General features: G+C 49.5%; 1 protein-coding gene across 1 annotated transcript; it reads left to right on the top strand.

Moving 5' to 3' along the window:
* Positions 1–405: 405 nt before the first annotated feature.
* On the top strand, positions 406–16,735 carry ANKK1 (ankyrin repeat and kinase domain containing 1). Its single transcript, XM_015421700.1, has 8 exons — positions 406–634; positions 2,930–3,224; positions 5,508–5,659; positions 7,470–7,519; positions 8,640–8,798; positions 9,795–9,913; positions 10,883–10,928; positions 15,306–16,735. The coding sequence occupies exons 1-8, from the start codon at positions 486–488 to the stop codon at positions 16,604–16,606; spliced, it is 2,271 nt and encodes a 756-aa protein (XP_015277186.1). The 5' UTR covers positions 406–485; the 3' UTR covers positions 16,607–16,735.
* Positions 16,736–21,120: the final 4,385 nt, after the last annotated feature.

Genomic DNA, 21,120 nt, shown 5'->3' with positions numbered 1-21,120 from the left:
TTCTTCTTCTTCTTCTTCTTCTTCTTCTTCTTCTTCTTCTTCTTCTTCTTCTTCTTCTTCTTCTTCTTCTTCTTCTTCTTCTTCTTCTTCTTCCGTTTCTGGGAACTGCAGTGCCCAGAATATGCTGATGTGATGGAAACAGAGGAATGAAGGCAGGACTCACCCCTTTCTAGCTATAGCCCTGACTTGCTAAGCCGGGACGTCTGTCCCCAAGCCTGGCCCTCCCCAGGTGGCACCTCAGCTGCTCAGAGGTGATCTCCTCTGGCAGACAGATAATTGCCACTTTGGAGACCCGCCCCTTGGCAGGATGCCCGGCAGAGGTGCCGGCTCCTCCCGCCCTTCCTGCTCGAGAACGAGGACCTCTTTCCCGTCTGGTCTGACTTCAGATCTCCGGATGGGCAGGAGCGGGAGAAAGGGACAGGGGCAGCCAGGAGGGAGCGGCACCCTCCCTGTGTGTGTGGTCTGGGGCCACGGGCCCTTCGGCCATGTTCAGCAAGGGAGACTTTGAAGAGGACTGGCTCCCGCTGGCCAGAGGAGACTTTGGCCAAGTCTTCCGGGTGAGGCACAAGAGATGGAGGACCGTCTACGTGGTGAAATGCTTCCCTGGCCTGCAACCCGGTCCCACCTTTGACAGGTAATGTCTACTTGGTTGCCGTAGAAGAGCGTATCTTCAGGAAGGGGAGTCGTGCCAAATGCAGGATTGCCAACTCCAGCAAAGGAAATTCCTCAGGATTTGGGAGCGTTGCCTGTGGAAGGGGAACGTGAGGAGGGATTTCACCTCGGGATATGGTAGAGTTTCCCCTCTGAAGCTGCCGTTTCCTTCAGGAGAATTGATCTCTGGAGTCTGGAGATCAGTAATAACTCTGGGAGAACTTCAGACTCCACCTGGAGGTTGGCAACTGCTGGCCAAATGTCCCTTTCCGATCCTTCCTTGGGTGAGCTTAACTTGGGGGTCTGATTGACGGCCCCGCTTGGCTGAAGGAAAGAAAGGGCTGATCTTCAGCAGTAAGTAGATGCAAAGGAGCAGGCCCGCCTCCAAGGCCCTGGAGAAGAATGCCTCAAGCCAAATCGCTTGGCAACCTCGCATGAATTCAGCCGCTCCGACTGGTCGGACGAGTTCAGGAACAGAAAGCAGAACCAGCAGCCTTCGGGGCCGCCAGAACAGGCAAAGGATCCAAACAACACACAAGTTGCTTCATGCTATGCACAGGAGTCCTCGTCCTACTCAGTAATCCACATGTTTATGTCATCTGTTTTTGATAGGAAGTGCCTAAACCAACCAACCAGTGGGAGTAGGGTGGCCAGCCTCCAGTTGGAAGCTGGGGATCTCCCAGAATTGAGCTCCTCTCTAGATTGTAGAGATCAGTTGCCCTGGAGAAAATGGATGCTTTGGAGGGTGGATCCTATGGCATTGTACCCCACTGAGGTCCCTGTCCCCCCAGGCTCCACCCTCAAATCCCCAGGAGTTTCCCAGCTTGGAGCTGGCAATCCAATTCCACCCACCCCCACGAGTGCTGGTAGCCAAGGGGGAATGCCAGTGATGTAAATATGCTCCAGTCAGGGCTATTTTTGGGCAGGAACGCACAGGAACGGAGTTCTGGCTGGCTCCCAAGTTGGCCACGCCCAGCAGGAACTCATTAGCATAATAGGCCACACCCAACAGCAGGAACTCATTCAGATTGGCTACAATTAGGGGTGTGTGGCCTAACATGCAAAAAGCCCTGGGTTTTGACAACAAAGGTAAAGAGAATAAGAAGCAAAAGGTGGGTGTGGCTGGATGACCACACTTCTGGTAACATGGGGGTGTGGCCTAATATGTGAATGAGCTGTGCTGTCAGGGGTGTGGCCTAATATGCTAATGAGTTCCTGCTGTTGGGTGTGGCCTATTATGCTAATGAGTTCCTGCTGGGCTTTTTCTACAAAAAAAGCCCTGGCTCCAGTGCCTTTTGGCTTACCCCAAAGTTAAAAATAGGAACTCTGTATGTCAGAGTCCCGCAGCAACAACTGTCCTTCAGAAGGTTCATGTTTCTTGAGTACAGTAAAGGTAGGTCATCTGTGCATACATTCTGTGTCAAAACTGATTGTAAGTGGGCGCAATGGGGAGCTATACAAAATTCGAAGGGGTCCCCCTGATGGGTCTGAGCCAATCAGGGAGTAAGCCAGGGGTCATTTCGTAGAAAAAGAGGTGCAGGAGCTCATTAGCATAACTCGTTAGCATAAACCGTTTTGCATATGCCACACCCCCTGACATCACCGGAAGAGTGTCAGAAGGCAACACCTACCGCTCAGGCCCCACTGGACTGTTTTGGATTGCTAGCTCTTGGGGGGGGGACGTGGAGATTTGTCCTCGCAGAGGAGGGAGAGCTTGTAGCTGAATAAAACTTGGTCTTAAAGGTGACACTGGACTGTTTTGGGCCGCGAGCTAACTTACCTGGCTGTTTCTTGCTCTGAGTGAGGGCTGCTGGGAGCAGGGGGTGTGGCTTGTTGCATGTGCCCGCCCCCTGGGCTCTTTACTGCCAGAGCTCCGCTCCTGTGCACTCCTGCAGGAAATGACCCCTAGAGTAAGCTAAAGCCCACCTAAGCTAACAGGTTTGCGTTCCCAGTGAAAGCTGCAGCAAGGTGCCAAGGTCACCGGCCTAGGCTAGCAGATAAGATGAGACAGAAAGAAAATGAAAGCTAAGATTCCATTATAGCAACAGACTATCCATCAGCATCTCCCCCTTCCACCACCTATTACAGTGGCCTAGCTGGCACCGTATGATGACTCACATAGACTTCAGCACCAAATGCTCAGGTAAACAGGACAGCCATTGCCCGGTGCCCCAAAGATGGCAAAAAACATTGCCGGACAAACATCTCTGGGGACATTTCATCAAGAATGATGTTTTGGGGTGGGCGATGTTTTGTCACTTCAACTTTACCTTTGCAGGCCCACCTTAGACATTCTTAGTGAGGAGGCAGCCAAGATGGAGAGAGTCAAATTCCAGCACATCGTCTCTGTCTACGGCATCTGCGACAGTCCAGTGGGGATGGTGATGGAGCACATGGCCAGTGGTTCCTTGGAGAAGACTCTCGCCACCCACCAAATGACGTGGCAGCTGAAGTCCCGCATCATCCACGAGACGAGCTTGGCCATGAATTTCTTGCACAGTCTGAAGCCACCTTTGCTTCACCTGGACCTGAAGCCAGGAAATATTCTGCTGGATGCCCACATGCACGTCAAGGTGAGGGTGCTTTGAACAGCAGGACGAACACAAGGCGTCTTAGCTCAGAGGCGGAATGCAGGTTTTGCAGGTGGAAGGTCCCAGCTGGTGACTCCAGTTTAGAGGATTTCAAATAACGTAGCTGAGAATAAGGTTGCCAACTCTGGGTTAGGAAATTCCTGGAGATTTGGGGGTGGAGCCTGTGGAAGGGCGGGGTTTGGGGAAGGGAAGGATCTTAGCAGGGTTTAATGCCATAGAGTCCTCCCTCTCCAGGGGAGTTGATCTCTGCAGTCCGGAGATCAGTTGTCATCCCAGGAAATCTCCAGCCACCACCTGGAGTTTGGTAACTATAGTTGGGGAAGAGTCTCTGACTGACACTTTAGCGACCTGTTGCCCCTCACAACTGCTGCCAATCAGGTGAAACAATATTGGCTGAAACAGGCGAGTGACTTTATTGTCCTGAGAAAGAGTTGGTTCTAATGTTTCTCGACGCAGAGAAAGCTTTTGATAACCTGTCACGGGATTTCTTACTGCAGAAGTTAGATAAAGCAGAATGTGGTCAGTATTTTCTAACTATGATTAAAGCCATTTACAAAAAACAATATGCTAAATGGAGATGCCACCAGTAATATAGAAATTTGTAAAGGATCGAGACAGGGTTGTCCACTATAACCTCTACTGTTTATTTTTGCATTGGAAACACTGAACAACAGTATTCGGGAAACGGTCATATAAAAGGGTTGAAAATAAAGGGAGAAGAATTCAAGCTCTTTTCAGTCTTGAGCAGACATTTGGGAGGCATAAGCTGCAGCAACAGTCACCTGATTCTTTCTGAGACAGGTTGATTTCCTGCCGCCTATCAACAGTCATCTAGTAAAGTCATGTGAAATGCCCCTTACGTGATTGGATTCCAAATGATCCTATGGGAGGCCAGAAACATTTCACCACCATATTTTTCACCTCTGGGGAGAGTCCTCCTCGCCATGAAACTTCCATCTTAGTAGTGTTCACGTGAAGCAAACCCCAAGCGGTGGCAAGATAGGCACTGCTCAGTGGTAGAGCACCACATTTGGAATAGGTTGTTTGGTTGTTTGGTTCTGGTTTATTCTCACAAGAACCTTGTGTGGTGAGTTAGTCACCAAGTGAACATCATGGCTGAGAGAGGATTTGAACCCAGGTCTTATGTACTTCTTCACCCAAAGAGTAATTAACACATGGAATCCACTGCCTCAGGAAGTGGTGGCGGCTACAAGCACGGACAGCTTCAAGAGGGAACTGGATGAAGATACGAAGCAGAGGTTCGTCAGTGGCTATTAGCTGTAAAGTATTGGACTGGATGGGCCATTGGCCTGATCTAAAATGGCTTCTCTTATGTTTTTATGTCTCTTTGGTCCTGGCCTGACACTCTGACCATTATACCATACTGAAGTAAGTGTCCAAGAGAAGTTCATAAGCCGAGAACAACATCCACTGCCTGTGCAGGAAAGGCGGGCTATAATTCAAAAATAATAAATGGAAATAATAATCCACTTCTTAATCTTCCTTCCTTCCTTCCTTCCTTCCTTCCTTCCTTCCTTCCTTCCTTACATTTTGCAAATTACAGATAACATTTTAAAAATAACGTTCACTTCAATATGTATGTCCAGGATTTAATTATGCACATTAATGTTGGATTTTATTGATTTGAAATTTAACAAGAAGAAGATCTTTAAAAATGTTTTGCTCCTTGAACACAAGCACTAACATGTGCAATGTTTTATATTACAAATACTGGAAATATACCCAGTTCCTACCAAATCCCAGCCAGTTTCATAGAAAGCATCCTCCTCATTCATGTATTCCAGCTCAGAACCAAGGTGTAATGTACTCCGCCATTACCACGTGCGCGACCGTTGGGCCATGCGGTCAAGCAAAGCCCTGAAGCTTCGCTCCGATAGAACAATAGCCAAGCGGATCCTAGCCCGCACCTATCAGAGGGCCAGGTCCGCAGCCGAGAGCCTATGGGACTCTCGGCTACTGTAAATAGCCTATAGGGTAGTAGGGGGTGTGTGTGTTTGGGTGAAGGGTTTCTGTGCATATATACCGGCCTGCGAGCCGGCTGTCCTTGTCTTGTTCCAGCTGAATAAAAGTACTTTGCTGAAATCACTCCACGTTTCTCAGTACTTTTCGCAAGGACACCCCCAAGTGTGAAAAAAATAGCCCTGTGGCCCTGAAGATACATTTGGGTAACGTGCTCAACAAGAACATAGGATTGTGGCAGTAGAGGGCATGACGACTGAAGCTGTAATTCTGCCCTGACCTCAGGTTTCAGATTTTGGATTGTTCAAGTGGATGGAGGTATCAAGCGGGATGCCATACATCGAGAGGTCTGCCCTGAGCGGCTCCTTGGGCTACGTTGCCCCTGAGATACTTCTGCAGAGCACCACCCCACCTGGAACCAAATGTGATGTCTACAGGTAAGGAACTTGGGAGGGGTCATGGCTCAGTGGAAGAGCATCTGCTTGGCATGAAGAAGCCCCGCCCCCCAGTTCAATCCCCGGCAGCATCTCCAGTTGAAAGCATCAGTCGGTAGGTGATGGGAAAGACCTCTGCCTGAGACCTTGGGGAGCTGCTGCTGCCCTGAGCAGGCAATACTGACATCGATGGACCAGTGGTCTGATTCAGTAGAAGGTGTAGGACAAGGGACCGGTGAATGTGATTTATGATTGTGATTTCTGACATTTCTCTTGACATGTACAATGCCAGCCGTCATTGTCTTTCTTATTAAGAGTTTGATTTTTAGTATTTAGCCCAAGCAGGAGAGATTTAGAATAGAAGTAATCAGAGTATTTTTTTTTTTTAATCGTCAAAGGTTCTTTTAGATAGATTCAGAAAATAGTGGAATGGAATGTGTGTTTTGAAATTACAAGTTCCTCGGCTGAAGGACACTTGAGAAGTGAAGTTAGCAGGGCTTTTTTTTGTGGAAAAAGCCCAGCAGGAACTTAATAGCATAATAGGCCACACCCAATAGCAGAAACATATTAGCATATTAGGCCACATCCCTAACAGCACAGCTCATTGGCACATTAGGCCGCACCCCCAAGTTGCCAGATGTGTGGTCATCCAGCCACACCCACCTTTTGCTTGTTATTCTGTTTACCTTGTTTGTTGTCAAAACCCAGGGCCTTTTTTGTAGCAGGAACTCCTTTGCATGTTAGGCCATACACCCCGAATGTAGCCAATCCTAATGATTTTCTGCTGTTGGGTGTGGCCTTTTATGCTAATGAGTTCCTGCTGGGTGTGGCCAACTTGGAAGCCAGCCGGAACTCCATTCCTGTGCGTTCCTGCCCCAAAATAGCCCTGGAAGTTAGTGTTCTCTAAACAAATAACTTTCGTTGTAGAATAGAGCCCCTGGCCCTACTGAGTCTGCCCAGAGCTAAGTTTCATGGGCCTTATCAGAAAGCTCCCTCGCTCCAGGCTGAAGCAAATAAGCCAGGAATGATGCCCACAAAAAGACCTCATTGTTCCCAAAAGCCCCCCCCCTGTCTTCCATGACCAGATAAGAAAACATGAAGGCTTGTAATTCTGATCCAGATAGGGGCTTGCCGATAGAGAAGTGCCAGTTCAATTGATGCTTTGATGACGAGACCTGTTGGACCCCAATTAAAGATTTCTTAATTATAAACTGTAATGATATCATTTGGGGTATAGGACCTATTGCCCTTCCTGGTTGGGGCAGAATACAGCTTGGTGTTACTGGGTGCCAAGGTATCCAGTCCTGTATCCTCCTGATTATTGCAATAAACAGATATTTATCCACTCCCTGGACTCAAACCGTGTGTTCCTTATTCGGCCCTGGGGGCACACGGGGCACTGATTTGTGAATCAAAGACAGTTTCAGGTGTTCTGGGGAGGGACTGTGGCACGGTGGCAGAGCATCTGCTTGACATGCAGGAGGTCAACCCCCCCCTCCATTTAAAAGGATCAGGTGGCAGGTGGTGGAAAAGACCTCGGTCTGAGACCCTGGGCAGCACTTCCTTTGAGGGACCAGTGGTCTGATCCAGCAGAAGCAGCTTCCTGTTACCATCTTGCTTTTTTGACTGGGCAGCAGCCATACACGGGGAGGGGGGGGGAGTCTATCAGCTCTCCTACAGTTCCGGAGCCTTGCTTGCAATTTCTCGCCTTCATTCACAGGATCGTATTTTACGCTTCCCCGATTCCAGCTTGGTTTAAACCCCCTGAGTACTGAGTCTATAACCTTTGGGCTTTTGTTTTTTTCTCTTCAAGCTTTGGAATTGTCATGTGGGAGATCCTAACCCAGAAGAAAGCCTACGCAGGTAATGCTGATGCAAACTCCTCTTTCCAGCGTTTCAAAGAGGGTGGATTTCGGCAACTGAGGTTCATGTATTTATGGGCAGGGAGGAGTAAAAGCTGCAAAAGGAGTAAACGTTGTAGGGGTTCTCTCCAATGCTGTTGGGTCGTATATGTCTTTACGAATAACAGGAACCAATCAAGCAATGGACCCCCAGCCCAGGCTAGACCAATTTAATCAGATCTCAGAAGCTAAGCAGGGTCGGTGACCAAAGAAGTCTAGGGTTGCTATGTAGAGGCAGGCAGTGATGAACCACCTCTGTTTGTCTTTTGCCATGAGAACTCCATGCGGGGTAACCGTTAAGTCACCTGCGACTTCACTGCACTTCACACACACACACACACACACACACACACACACACACACACACACACACACTTAAGAGAGTGCAGTCTCCCTAGACTCCATTATGGAAGCTACAATCTGAATCTCGTTCTCCATCCATCAAATGAAAACAGAGAGCTCAGGGGGTTTGCTTTTTTAAAAAGAGGGGGGGTAGAGAAGGAGAGAGAGAGAGAGAGAGAGAGAGAGAGCTGCTTCCCAGCTTTGCAATTCCTTCACCCTGGCGTTTCACAAAGTCCAAACCTGGCCGCTTTGCTGAGAAATCGTAGGACGACTTCTCCCTTTCCCCATTCCAGTCCAGAGACTGAAGCTTGGTCCGGTGTCACCATGGATGTCTGGTGTGTATAGGAACCGTCTTTGTTCCAGTAGAAGGATCGGCTCCATGTAAAGGGAGGGACTTTGACTCTGCTGTCATTGATTGGGGACTGCCTTGGAACTAAGTACTGACAAGGCACTAAGATAAAGCACTGATAAAGCACCAAGAACCGATAAGGCATTTACATTTAAAGTGTTCAGTGCTCTAACATTTCTTTGTATTTTTGTCTGTAAGATTTTAACCTTTTGTGGTTTAGAATGACTGTTGCCTCTTCAAGATAAGGAGGAGACTGATATTTATAATGTTTTCTTTAAAAAAAAAAAAGAAAACGAGAGCCAGAGATTATTATAGAACCCCCATCCCAGAAACCTTGGTGGTCGGGTAAGAAAGATATATTACAGATGCTTAAAGTCAGCCTCTTTTGCAGAGGCCAGCATGGTGACCATTGTCATGGGCCTGGCTGCAGGGAAGCGTCCCTGCCTGGATTTCATCTGTGACAACGATGGCCCAGGAGAACACCAGCAGATGGTCGACCTGATGAAGAGATGCTGGGACCAGGAGCCCAAGAGGAGGCCGAGCTTCACAGGTTCAGTAGCCAAAGAGATTCCCTCGCAAAACTATTGCCCAGTTAGCTACCGACAATGTGGATTAACGTCATCTAAACACCTTGACTGGGTCATCTATAGTTGTGTGGACCAGAATTCCAGATCGAAATAATTCTCACTAGGTTAAGATAGGTAAAGGTTCCCTTGCTCGAAAGCCAGTCGAGTCCGACTCTAGGGTTGCGGTGCTCATCTTTGTTTCAAAGCCGAAGAGCCAGCGCTGTCCGAAGACGTTTCCGTGGTCATGTGCCCGGCATGACTAAACACCAAGGCGCACGGAACGCTGGTACCTTCCCACCGAAGTGGTACTTATTTATCTACTTGCAATTTCTTGCTTTCAAACTGCTAGGTTGGCAGGAGCTGGAACTAGAGACAGGAGCTCACTCCGTCATGCGGCACACTCGGGTCTCGAACTGCTGAACTACCGACCTTCCACAGCCTGCAGTTCAGCATCTTAACCACAGCGTTTTAACTGCCCTTTAAATAGTTTTGGAGCGTAGCCGTGTTGGTCTGTTGTTGAAGAGCTAGATTTGAGTCCAGATTTGAGACGGAGTCCAGTACAACCAGAAGATCTTCAGGGTACAAGCAGTGTTCCCTCTAAGCTGAGCTAGTGTGAGCTAGCTCACAGTTTTTTAGCCTCTGGCGCACACATTTTTGTCTTCGCTCAGGAAGGAGGGCTCCAGAGCAAACTCGTTTTTGCAGCAGCCAAATCGTTCGCCCACAACTTCAATGCCGGTAGCACACAAAGTAGAATTTTTTGCTCACAAGACTCCACGGCTTAGAGGGAGCATTACAAGCTTTCAAAAGCCAAAGCTCCCTTCATCAAATCTGATAAAGGGAGCTTTGATTCTTGAAATCTTATACCCCTGAAAATCTTGTTGGTCTCTTAGGTGCTACTGCCCTTGAAGTGCTAGTCAGAAAGATGGGGGAATGGTTCTTGTACACCTCTCTGCTGTAACAGTGCTTTCCCGCTTGCTTAGCTATCTCAATGGAGATGGACATGTTACTATCGTTACTCCAAAGCCCCGTGGCTGACCTGAAGAAGGAGCACCTCTCCAGAAAGACATCAATGAGGCCCGGCTTCTCTGCGGGCAGAGAGGTAAGGGGGAAGCCACACTGTTTTAGAACTCCTGAAATAAGTAGGGATCCCAAGTCCCCCCGGGGGGCGGGGAAACCCCCGCCCCAGAGGCCCGTTCCCTGGCACTGCTGGATCAGGCCCCGGGGGCAACTCCTCCCCGACGTGCGCGTCACCCGGAAGTGACGGGAGGACGCTGGGCACGCTGGGGGTGGGGCCACAGCCGTATGGCGAAGATCAACTTGGCAACCCTAGAAATAAGTGCAAGGATTTCTTCCCCCTTGGATTTGAACTGCAGGAATTACACATCCATGGCATTATATATTCAGAAAGATCACCACTGCAAGGTCAGCTGTGAGATTCAAGGTTCTAAGATGGAGGGGTCCCCAACACGATGCCCAGAGATGCCGTGACAACCCCCTAGACACCTTTCCTAGCCCCGGCCAAGTGTTTTTAGAGAGTGGGTGGGGCCAAGTGAGGCTTTTGCCAAGCTCTGCTTCTGATGGGCCACTGGAAGTTTGATTGACTGCAGTGTTCTCTCTAAGCTGAGTTAGTGTGAGCTAGCTGCCAGTTTTTTAGCCTCCGGCTCACACATTTTTGCCTTAGCTCAGGAAGGATGTCTCCAGAGCAAATGCCAAATTGCTCACTCACAGCTTTCATGCCAGTAGCTCACAAAGTGGAATTTTTGCTCACGAGACTCCACGGCGTGGAGGGAGCACTGGTTGGCTGTGCAGATTTTTTAGAACATTGCTTAGGCAGCAGCTGCCACTACAGGACAGGGGGCTTCACTGTGTGGCTGCAGGTAAGCTGTGGCAGCCATTTTGTGGCTTATGCCCAACATGCCAGGTCAGAATTTCGAAGGCGCCGGCAGGCTCAAAAAGGTTGAGGACCCCTGTTCTAAGGGGCAACTCCATCTTGATAGTGTTACACGGATAATTTATTTCCTATTGCTAACAGCATCCATGTTCTTTTCCATGTCCAATCAACCATCAGAGCGACAAAGACGGATTTTCCCTCTCTCAGGGAATGAGCAGCAGCGGTGAGTGTCATTCCTTCCGGACAATCTCAAGTGTGTTGGCAGTTCAGTGGACTCAAAAAATGTTTTTTGGGGGACCTTGTGACCATGGTGGAGACACCGCAGTGGGCAGAAGGCTTTAAAATGTCACTTTCTTGTGAAACTTGGAAACTCTGCTCAGACAATGAAGGTGGGGCCAATTAAAAAGAATTTCCCCAGTCGCCTGTTAGTTGACTGAAACAGACAGGATGCCTCAACAGTATGGATGCCAACCTCCAGGCGGTGGAAATCCAAACACAACATCTGCGATGAAAATAACGAAGACTCAATAAAGATGTTTGCAAAATCATTTACTGTAGTAAAAGATTTTGCAAACATGTCTTTATTGACGCTTTGTTATTTTCGTCATGGATGTTGTGTTTGGATTTCCACTTCTGTTAAGTCGCTCGCTTAACAAAGTAGTCAGAGAGTGATTCAGCAAAGATTCAGCTTTATTCAGCAACTCATAACACAACTCCAACACGGATCAACACCTGATAGCCAGAACAGCTTTTACATTGCAGCTGTCCTGCTTTTAAACTCTCCCGGCCAATGTAGCCACACCTACTGTACAAATACCAACCAATAAGGTTGCATGCATAAGGACCAATCACGGACGTTCCCGCTCAGGGAGCTTGCTGAGAAGTGATTGGTTAGGTGCTTCCTGGGCTAGCGATGTTATTGGATGTATTTGGATCCTAGCCCAGGACGAAGCTTAACATAGCATTTTTGCTAGACGTTTTTCATAACACATTATGCATTCAATGGCAGCTTATTGAATACATCACAATTTCCTCCCGTGATCTCTCATTTTTGGCTTTGACCTCTGGGTGAGATGGCTGCAGATCTCCCAGAATGACAACTGATTCCCAGGCAGACATCCGTTTCCCTGAAGGAAATGGCCACTTTGGAAGACAGGATAGCGCCGGGTTGGGAAACACCTGGAGATTTTGAGGGTGGAGTCTGGTGAGGACAGGGTTTAGGGTGTGTGTGTGGGGGTATAACGCGGCAGAGCTCATCCTCCAAAGCAGCCATTTTTTCCAGGAAACGGATCTCTATTGTCTGGAGGTCCCTTGTAACAACTGGAGATCTCTAGGCCCCACCTGGAGGTCGGGAACCCTACACCCTGGGATTATACCCTGCTGAGGTCTCTCCTGACCCCAAACTAGGCTCCACCCTCAAACCCCTAGGGATTTCCCACTCCAGAGCTTTGAGCCAGTTTATTATTTAGGCAGACTATGAGAGGGAGGGCAGGAAGGGTTGCCTCAGTGCTTAGTTCTTGTGGCCCTTTCTTATACACCCAAGGAAATGCTGATTGCCAGGGGTCCTTTCGTAGAAAAAGAGGTGTAGGAGCTCATTAGCATAACTCCTTCGCATAACTTATTTACATGTGCCACACCCCCTGACATCACCGGAAGTGTGTCAGAAAGCAACACCCACCGCTCAGGCTCCACTGGACTGTTTTGGATTGCTAGCTTATTGGGGGGGGGACGGGGACGTGCAGATCTGTCCTCACAGAGGAGGGAGAGCTTGTAACTGAAGGTGGGATGGGGGGGGGGCTCTGCAACTTACCTGGCTGCTTCTTGCTCCTCGTGGCCCGACTGAGGGCTGCTGAGAGCAGGGGTGGGGCTTGTTGCATGTGCCCCGCCCCCTGGGCTCCTTACTGCCGGAGCTCCGCTCCTGTGCGCTCCCGCAGGAAATGACCCCTGCTGATCGCCACATTGGGGACAGGCAGCAATTTTTCTCCAGGTCAGTTTGACCAGGGATCCTGGAGGTTTTTTTGTCTTCTTCTGGTCATGGAGCAGGGGTCACTGGGGGTGTGGAGGGGGAGGTATTTGTGAATTTCTTGCATTGTGCAGGGGGTTGTACTAGACCCTGGAGGTTCCTTCCAACTCTATGATTCTCACTGATTCTGACTCTACTTGACAGAATCAAGTTCTCTGCGTGTAGGTGTGTGGCGGGGGGATTCCAGCATGAATTGATGATGGTTCAGAAGTTCATTCCAGGATCAGATTCCAGATTGGTGGACGGCTGATAGGGAGAGGAAGCACTCTCAGAAAGAAAGTTGGTCCAGTCAGAATGGGCGAGACAGTTCTGGTGAGGAAAAGTCAGAGCCAGAAATCTCAGTTGATTGGCTGTGAGGTTACAACCCATGAACAAGACGGAAGCACAGAGAGACAGACCTTGTGGCCAGTGTTCCCTCTAAGCTGTGGAGTCTTGTGAGCAAATATTCTACTTTGTGAGCTATTGACATTAAAGTTGTGAGTGAGTGATTTGGCTACTGCATACATTAGTTCGCTCTGGAGCCATCCTTCCTGAGCTAAGGCAAAAATGTGTGAGCTGGAAGCTAAAAAACTGTGAGCTAGCTCACACTAACTCAGCTTAGAGGGAATACTGCTTGTGGGGCAGCCTTAGTTATATGGAGGGCTCTGTATTTCTGGCCAGGTTGGTAGCGTAGCTCTCTGGGCTGGGGAAGGGTGAGGCAGTTGAAGTGTCAGAGATAATTGGTCCGTTGTGGCCGAAAGTAGAACTATAAGCCGGTAGAGGTCCTTTCCACACTTGGATCTCACCTTTGGTTTTATCAGAGTTCAACTCACGCCACAAGACCTTGCATTTATGCCTGGTTATAACAGCATCTGTTTATCCTGGGACAAGTGTGGGGCAAAACCGGGGTGACCTCAATGCAGTGTGGAAACATAAGAACATAAGAACATAAGAGATGCCAATGTTGGATCAGGCCAAAGGCCCATCCAGTCCAACACTCTGTATCACACAGTGGCCAAAAATACCAGGTGCCATCAGGAGGTCCACCAGTGGGGCCAGGACATTAGAAGCCCTCCCACTGTTGACCCCCCCAAGCACCAAGATGACAGAGCATCACTTGCCCCAGAGTCCCTATCTATACCTTGTGGCTAATAGCCACTGATGGACCTCTGCTCCATATGCTTATCTAATTCCCTTTTGAAGCCGTCCATGCTTGTAGCCGCCACCACTTCCTGGGGCAGTGAATTCCAAGTGTTAATCACTCTTTGGGTGAAGAAGTACTTCCTTTTATCTGTTCTAACCTGACCGCTCAGCAATTTCATGGAGTGCCCACGAGTTCTTGTACTGTGAGAAAGGGAGAAAAGTACCTCTTTCTCTACCTGCTCTTTCCCATGCATAATCTTATAAACCTCAATCATGTCACCCCTCAGTCGTCGTTTCTCCAAGCTAAAGAGCCCTAAGCGCCTTAACCTTTCCTCATAGTGAAAGTGTTCCAACCCTTTTATCATTCAAGTTGCCCTTTTCTGCACTTTTTCCAAAGCTATAATATCCTTTTTACAAAGAATACCCCGAGATAATTACAGGGTTGAACTCACATGGAGTGTAGAATCTAAGATCCGGGGGCAGGGTTGAGCCGGGATTGAAGGTCTAGTGTGGAATCATCCAGATCTGACATGAGAATGAAGGTCCCTGAGACTTGACAGTTGCCAGCCCCGGGTTGGGAAACACCTGGAGATTTGGGGATTAGAGCCTGGATAGGGCAAAGTTTGGGGCAGAGCCGGGCGGGACTTCAGTGGTGTATAATGCCACAGAGTCCACCTTCCAAAGTGGCCATGTCCTCCAGGCAAACTGATCTCTGCCACCTGGAGATCAGTGGCAATCCCAGGAGATCTCCAGTTCCCCCCTGGAGGCTGGCAACCCTATCCCTACCACCTTGCCTCACTTGTAAGAACATAAGAACATAAGAGACGCCAATGTTGGATCAGGCCAAAGGCCCATCCAGCCCAACACTCTGTGTGTCACACAGTGGCCAGAAACACCAGTGCCATCAGGAGGTCCACCAGTGGGGCCAGGACACTAGAAGCCCTCCCACTGTTGACCCCCCCAAGCACCAAGACTAAAGACCATCACTTGCCCCAGAGCCCCTATCTATACCTTGTGGCTCATAGCCACTGATGGACCTCTGCTCCATATGCTTATCTAATTCCCTTTTGAAGCCGTCCATGCTTGTAGCCGCCACCACTTCCTGTGGCAGTGAATTCCAAGTGTTAATCACTCTTTGGGTGAAGAAGTACTTCCTTTTATCCATTGTAACCTGACCGCTCAGCAGTTTCATAGAGTGCCCACGAGTTCTTATATTGTGAGAAAGGGAGAAAAGTACCTCTTTCTCTACCTGCTCTTTCCCATGCATAATCTTATAAACCTCGATCATGTCACCCCTCAGTCGTCGTTTCTCCAAGCTAAAGAGCCCTAAGCGCCTTAACCTTTCCTCATAGTGAAACTGTTCCAACCCTTTTATCATTCAAGTTGCCCTTTTCTGCACTTTTTCCAAAGCTATAATATCCTTGTGCAGCTCAGCCTCTTCAAATGCTTTTTCAGATGGCGAAAACGACAAGGACCACTTCTACAGCTCCCTTCAGAACGAAGCCAAAAGCCTGGAATCCTTTGCCATGTCCGAGGAAGCCAGCGAGAGCCACGAAAATGGCCCTGGCTTGCTCCACCGCCTGGCCATGGAAGGGAACCCGGAGAAGGTGGTGGCCTTCTTGAGGCAGGGAGCGGATGTGAACCAGAAGAGCCCCTCCGGCTACACCACCCTCATCTTGGCCGTCCAGAAGCAGTCTTTGGAGATGGTCTCTCTCCTCCTCAAGCACGGCGCGGATGCCGGCCTGCCTGACAATGATGGCTGGACCCCTCTCCACTTTGTCGCACAGAACGGGGACGACAGGATCGCCCGCCTGCTGCTCGACCACAAGGCGGACGTGGATGCCCGAGAACTCGACGGGTGGACGCCCCTTCACTTGGCCTCTCAGAACAACTTTGAAAGCGTCGTCCGGGTCCTCCTCTCACGCCGAGCCGACCCAAACGTCCAGGAGAGTGAAGGGCGGACGGCGTTGCACGTGGCTGCTTATTATGGGCAAGTCAAGCTGGTGAAGATGCTGGCCAACCAAGGAGCAGACGTGGAGAAGAGGCAGAAGAACCACCGGACCCCACTTCACGTGGCCGTGGAGAGAGGGAAATTCAGGGTGGTTCAGTACCTCCTGAAGAACGGCACCGCGGTGGACTGTCTTGACCAGAATCTTTGCAGCCCTTTACATCTGGCCGTATCGAAAGGGAAATTCCTCATCTGCGAAATGCTGATACGATACGGAGCCAGTGTGGACCTTGTGACGGACAAAGGGTGGACGCCATTGCACCTGGCATCCTTGAAGGGCCACGTGGAAATCATCCGCCTCCTGGTGGACAGCCACGCCCAGGTGAACGCCACGGGCAGCCTGGGTTGGACGCCTCTGCACTTGGCGGTGCGCTACAGCCAAGAGGGCACCGTCTCTGAGCTGCTGAGGTGTGGGGCAGACCCAAACGCTGCTGTGGACTCTGACTGGACTCCTCTGCATTTGGCAGTGCAGCGGGGCACCTTGCCTGGCATTGAGAGTCTCCTGGAGTACAAGGCCAATGTCAACAGCAAGAACAAGGTGGGCTGGACGCCCACACACCTGGCGGTGCTCAAAGGGAACGTGCCCATCTTAAAGACGTTGCTCCGAGCTGGTGCTCTGCTGGAGGTGGAGGATAAGGCAGGTTGCACGCCCCTCCAACTTGCCATCAGGAGTCAAACGCAAGACATTGTGGACTTGCTGCTAGGGGAGGGATCCCCGGAAGCCGGCCAGAAAGAGCTCTTTTTCTAAGCTCGGTCTGTAAGACTTCACATGGACAGTTATCCCATGGTTCATGCCAGTGTTTTTGCAGGGGCTGTGCTAGGAATGAGACCCTCGCCCCTTTGTTTATGGATGTCGCTGAGACGGGAGGAAGGGGGGGAGGGAGGCTATCCTGGTTGGCTGCGGGAGCGCCTTCCTGTGGGTGGCAAAATGATATTGCGTGGTAGTAATAACAATAATGGCATTTAGGGTGTTCAGAAGCTCTTTGTGTACATTATTCCAGGAACCCTTTACATCAGTAATGATAGGTCGGTATTGTTATCCTCCCTGTACTGCAGGTGAACACGTGAGACTTTTGTGTGCTGCATCCATCTGCTGGTAGCAGCTGGCTAAGATAGCTTTCAGGTCCAAAGAGGCACTTCCTGGCCCTGCGGACACTTCAACTTCTTCCAGCTGGAGAATGAACTTGGGAGTTTCTCTTTGTAAAGCAGGGTCTGGGGGTTCAGAGAGGCCTTGGGCAGAAGACCCTCAGGTGGGTCCCCCCCCTCGGTGGGCCTGCTGCCTCTTTTCTATCACCACTAGCTCTCCTCCCCCCCTCCACTGCCTGCCTCCACTCACCCCCCACCCCCAGTAACAGGGAATGTGCTGGACCGAGAGTACGGTTTCCAGCACTGAGTTGGGAAATTCCTGGAGACTTTGGGGATGGAGCCTAGGGCGTGTGGGCGGGGTTTGGGAAGGGGAGAAACCTCAGTGGAGTATACTGCCATACAGCTAAGTGTGCGGACTCTAATCTGGGAGAACCAGGGTTTGATTCCCCACTCCTCCACTTGCAGCTGCTGGATGACCTTGGGCAAGCCATAATTCTAAGAGCTGTCCTTGAAAAAGAGCAGTTTCTGTAAAGAGCTCTCTCAGCCCCACCTCCCTCACAGGGTGCCTGTTGTGGGGAGGGGAAAGGAAAGGAGTTTGTAAGCCGCTCTGAGACTCCTTTGGGTAGTGAAGGGTGGGGTATAAATCCAATCTCTTCTCTTCTTCTTTTTCTAAATCTGATCTCCTCCTCCTCTTCTTCCTCCTCTTTTTCCTCTTCTTCTTCTTCCCCTCTTCCCAACAACCCAATTTCCTGGACTCCCCTTCCTGGTGTCCTCCTTTCCCTGCATTTCTGAGGAGGAGCAGATGTGGCCGGAGGGTACCGACAGAGGGGATTACTGGCACAGCAGGAGGTGTGATTCGCAGCTCCTGTGTCCCGATTTGAACCAGAGACGGAACAGGGCAGCCTCCCCCCTAATTAAAATGTCATCATTTTGAAGTGGAAACTGCTCTGAATTTCTTGCTGGGCCTTAAGCTCTTTGACTACGGATAAGCTGTCAAAAGCAGAACATTAAAGGGGGGATGCGTTGCAGAGAGATAGACCTCTCCTGGTTGACTGGTTGTTGGGGGGAGGTATGAGTGTGTGAGTGCTGGGACATGGATTTTAGGAATATAACCAAGGCTCCCTCTAAGCTGTGGAGTCTTGTGAGCAAAAATTCTACTTTGTGAGCTACTGGCTTTAAAGTTGTGACAGAGCAGTTTGGCTACTGCATAAATTAGTCTGCTCTGGAGCCATCCTTCCTGAGCTGAGACAAAAATGTGTGAGCCAGAGGCTAAAAAACTGTGAGCTAGCTCATACTAACTCAGCTTAGAGGGAACACTGAATGTAACCCCCACATACACTAGGGTTGCTAGCAAAGGTCATTTTTTTTGGGGGGGGGGAACGCGGGGGAATGCAGTTCCCCCAGGTGAGGTATGGGGGGCGGGGCACATGACGAAGCCCCGCCCCCTGCTTCCGGCCGCCCCGCTTCCGGCCCTCATTCAGCCAGGAGGAGGCAGGAGAAGAGGGAGGGTAAGTTGCTTCCTCCCTGCCTCTCCCCACCCCTGCCTGCCTGGGGCCAGGGAGGGCCTTCGCGGGGCTTCCTTGCACTCCCGCCGGCCTTGCAGGTCCACCGCCGGGCCCCTCATGGGGCTCGGCAGTGGAGCTGCAAGGCCGGTGGCGGCGGACGGGACCGTTGGGAGTGGGGTGTGTGGCCTTATGACACACTTCCGGTGATGTCAGGGGGTGTGTCATATGCTAATGAGTTATGCTAATGAGTTCCCCTAGCTCTTTTTCTACGAAATGACCCCTGGTTGCTAGCCTCCAGGTGATGGTACAAAATGCAAAAAAATGGCTGGCTGAAATCACAAAGGTAAACAAAAAAGTACATGAAGATAATAATATCCATAATGCCGAGTTCAATAACACAATCACCATGTAATAGGATAAAGCCTTGTGGTCGAGAAGTGTGCGATTCTGTCGTCCCTGTTCTGCGCAACAAAGTGGAGAGGAGTCCAGCCAGTTTATTTCATACAAAAAGCAACAGTGATGCAGAGAAATAAAGTCCCCAAAATTTCAATGTGTCTTGAAAGAGAAATAAACTGGCTTCTGTATGGGCTACTACTGAGATTGGGTCCCACTGCAGCCTATTGGTTTGGAAGAAGAATTATTCGAAACGCGGCAGCTTGCATCCGGATTACGCGTCTCTATGGCTTCTGGATTTCAAGATTATAAGGAATTTCCAGGAACTATATGAGTCCACTCTGTGATGAATGTATGTCAAGTTAGACTATGGAATTACAATACAACAGGTGTGAGACACATTGAATTTTCTCTGCACTACTGTTGCTTCTTGTATGAATACCTTGGCTTTATCCTGTTACATGGTTATTGTGTTATTGAACTTGGCATTATAGATATTATTATTTCATATACTTTTTTGTTTACCTGTGTGATTCCAGCCAGCTGTTTTTTGCATTTTGTACCATTTCATGTACACTGGTTCACCTCCTTTTTTGTTGTTGTTAGTCTCCAGGCGATAGCTGGAGATCCCCCACTATTACAACGGATCTCCAGGTGACAGAGATGTTGGACTCTGTGGCATTATGCACTCACCCTCCTCGGGCTCCACTCTCAAAATCTCCAGGTATTTCCCGACCTGCAGCTGGCAACCTTACCACACACACATCTTGCTTCTGCAAACAAGCATATATAAATATTTTAAATCCTACAAACTCACTCTCTGATATAGCTCACTGCCATCGCTCCCTCTAAGCTGTGGAGTCTGTTGTGCAAAAATTCTGCTTTCAAATTCAAAGTCTGCTTTGTGAGCTACTGGCATTAAAGTTGTGAGTGAGCGCTTTAGCTACTGCATAAATTAGTTTGCTCTGGAGCCATCCCTTCCTGAGCGAAGACAAAAATGTGCGAGACGGAGGCTAAAAAACTGTGAGCTAACTCACACTAACAGCTTAGAGGGAATGCTGCTCATGACTTCTGCTGTTCCAAGACATTGTCTTGAGGCTCTGCAATTCTGCATTTCCTGGTGGGGACTCTCCAGGAACAGAGAGGGTGGGCTTAGGTTAACTGCCAATGTTCCCTCTAAGCCGTGGTGTCTTGTGAGCGAAAATTCTACTTTGTGAGCTCCTGGCATTAAAGCTGTGAGCGAGCGATTTGGCTACTGTATGAATGAGTTTGCTCTGGAGCCCTCCTTCCTGAGCTAAGACAAGAATGTGTGAGCTGGAGGCTAAAGAACTGTGAGCTAGCTCACACTAATTCAGCTTAGAGGGGACACTGGGAGTTGCTGAGTCCGGGACATCAAGAGATCCCCCATCGGGGTTCTCCGTGGCACACCACCCAAGAGGCCCTTCTCCTAAATAAAGGTGCCTCAGTTGGGGCTACAGACTCAGGGTTAACATAAGAACATAAGAGACGCCAATGTTGGATCAGGCCAAAGGCCCATCCAGTCCAACACTCTGTGTCACACAGTGGCCAGAAATACCAGTACCATCAGGAGGTCCAGCAGTGGGGCCAGGACATTAGAAGCCCTCCCACTGTTGACCCCCCCCCCAAGCACCAAGAAGACAGAGCATCACTTGCCCCAGAGCCCCTAGCTATACCTTGTGGCTAATAGCCACTGATGGACCTCTGCTCCATATGCTTATCTAATTCCCTTTTGAAGCCGTCCATGCTTGTAGCACCCACCACTTCCTGTGGCAGTGAATTCCATGTGTTAATCACTCTTTGGGTGAAGAAGTACTTCCTTTTATCCGTTCTAACCCGACCGCTCTGCAGTTTCATGGAGTGCCCACGAGTTCTTGTATTGTGAGAAAGGGAGAAAAGTACCTCTTTCTTTACCTGCTCTTTCCCATGCATAATCTTATAAACCTCGATCATGTCACCCCTCAGTCGTCTTTTCTCCAAGCTAAAGAGCCCTAAGCGCTTTAACCTTTCCTCATAGGGAAAGTGTTCCAACCCTTTTATCATTCGAGTTGCCCTTTTCTGCACTTTTTCCAAAGCTATAATATCCTTTTTAAGGTGTGGTGCCCAGAACTGCACACAGTATTCCAAATGAGGTCTCACCATTGATTTATATAGGGGCATTATTATATTGGCTGATCTGTTTTCAATACCCTTCCTAATAATCCCCAGCATAGCATTGGCCTTCTTTATTGCAGTCACACACTGTCTCGACATTTTCAGT

This window comes from Gekko japonicus, unplaced genomic scaffold, assembly GCF_001447785.1.
Source record: "Gekko japonicus isolate JY-2015 unplaced genomic scaffold, Gekko_japonicus_V1.1 scaffold2910, whole genome shotgun sequence".
NCBI lineage: Eukaryota > Metazoa > Chordata > Lepidosauria > Squamata > Gekkonidae > Gekko > Gekko japonicus.
The sequence above is the reverse complement of the archived record's forward strand: the minus strand, read 5'-3'. Positions and strand labels throughout refer to the sequence as shown.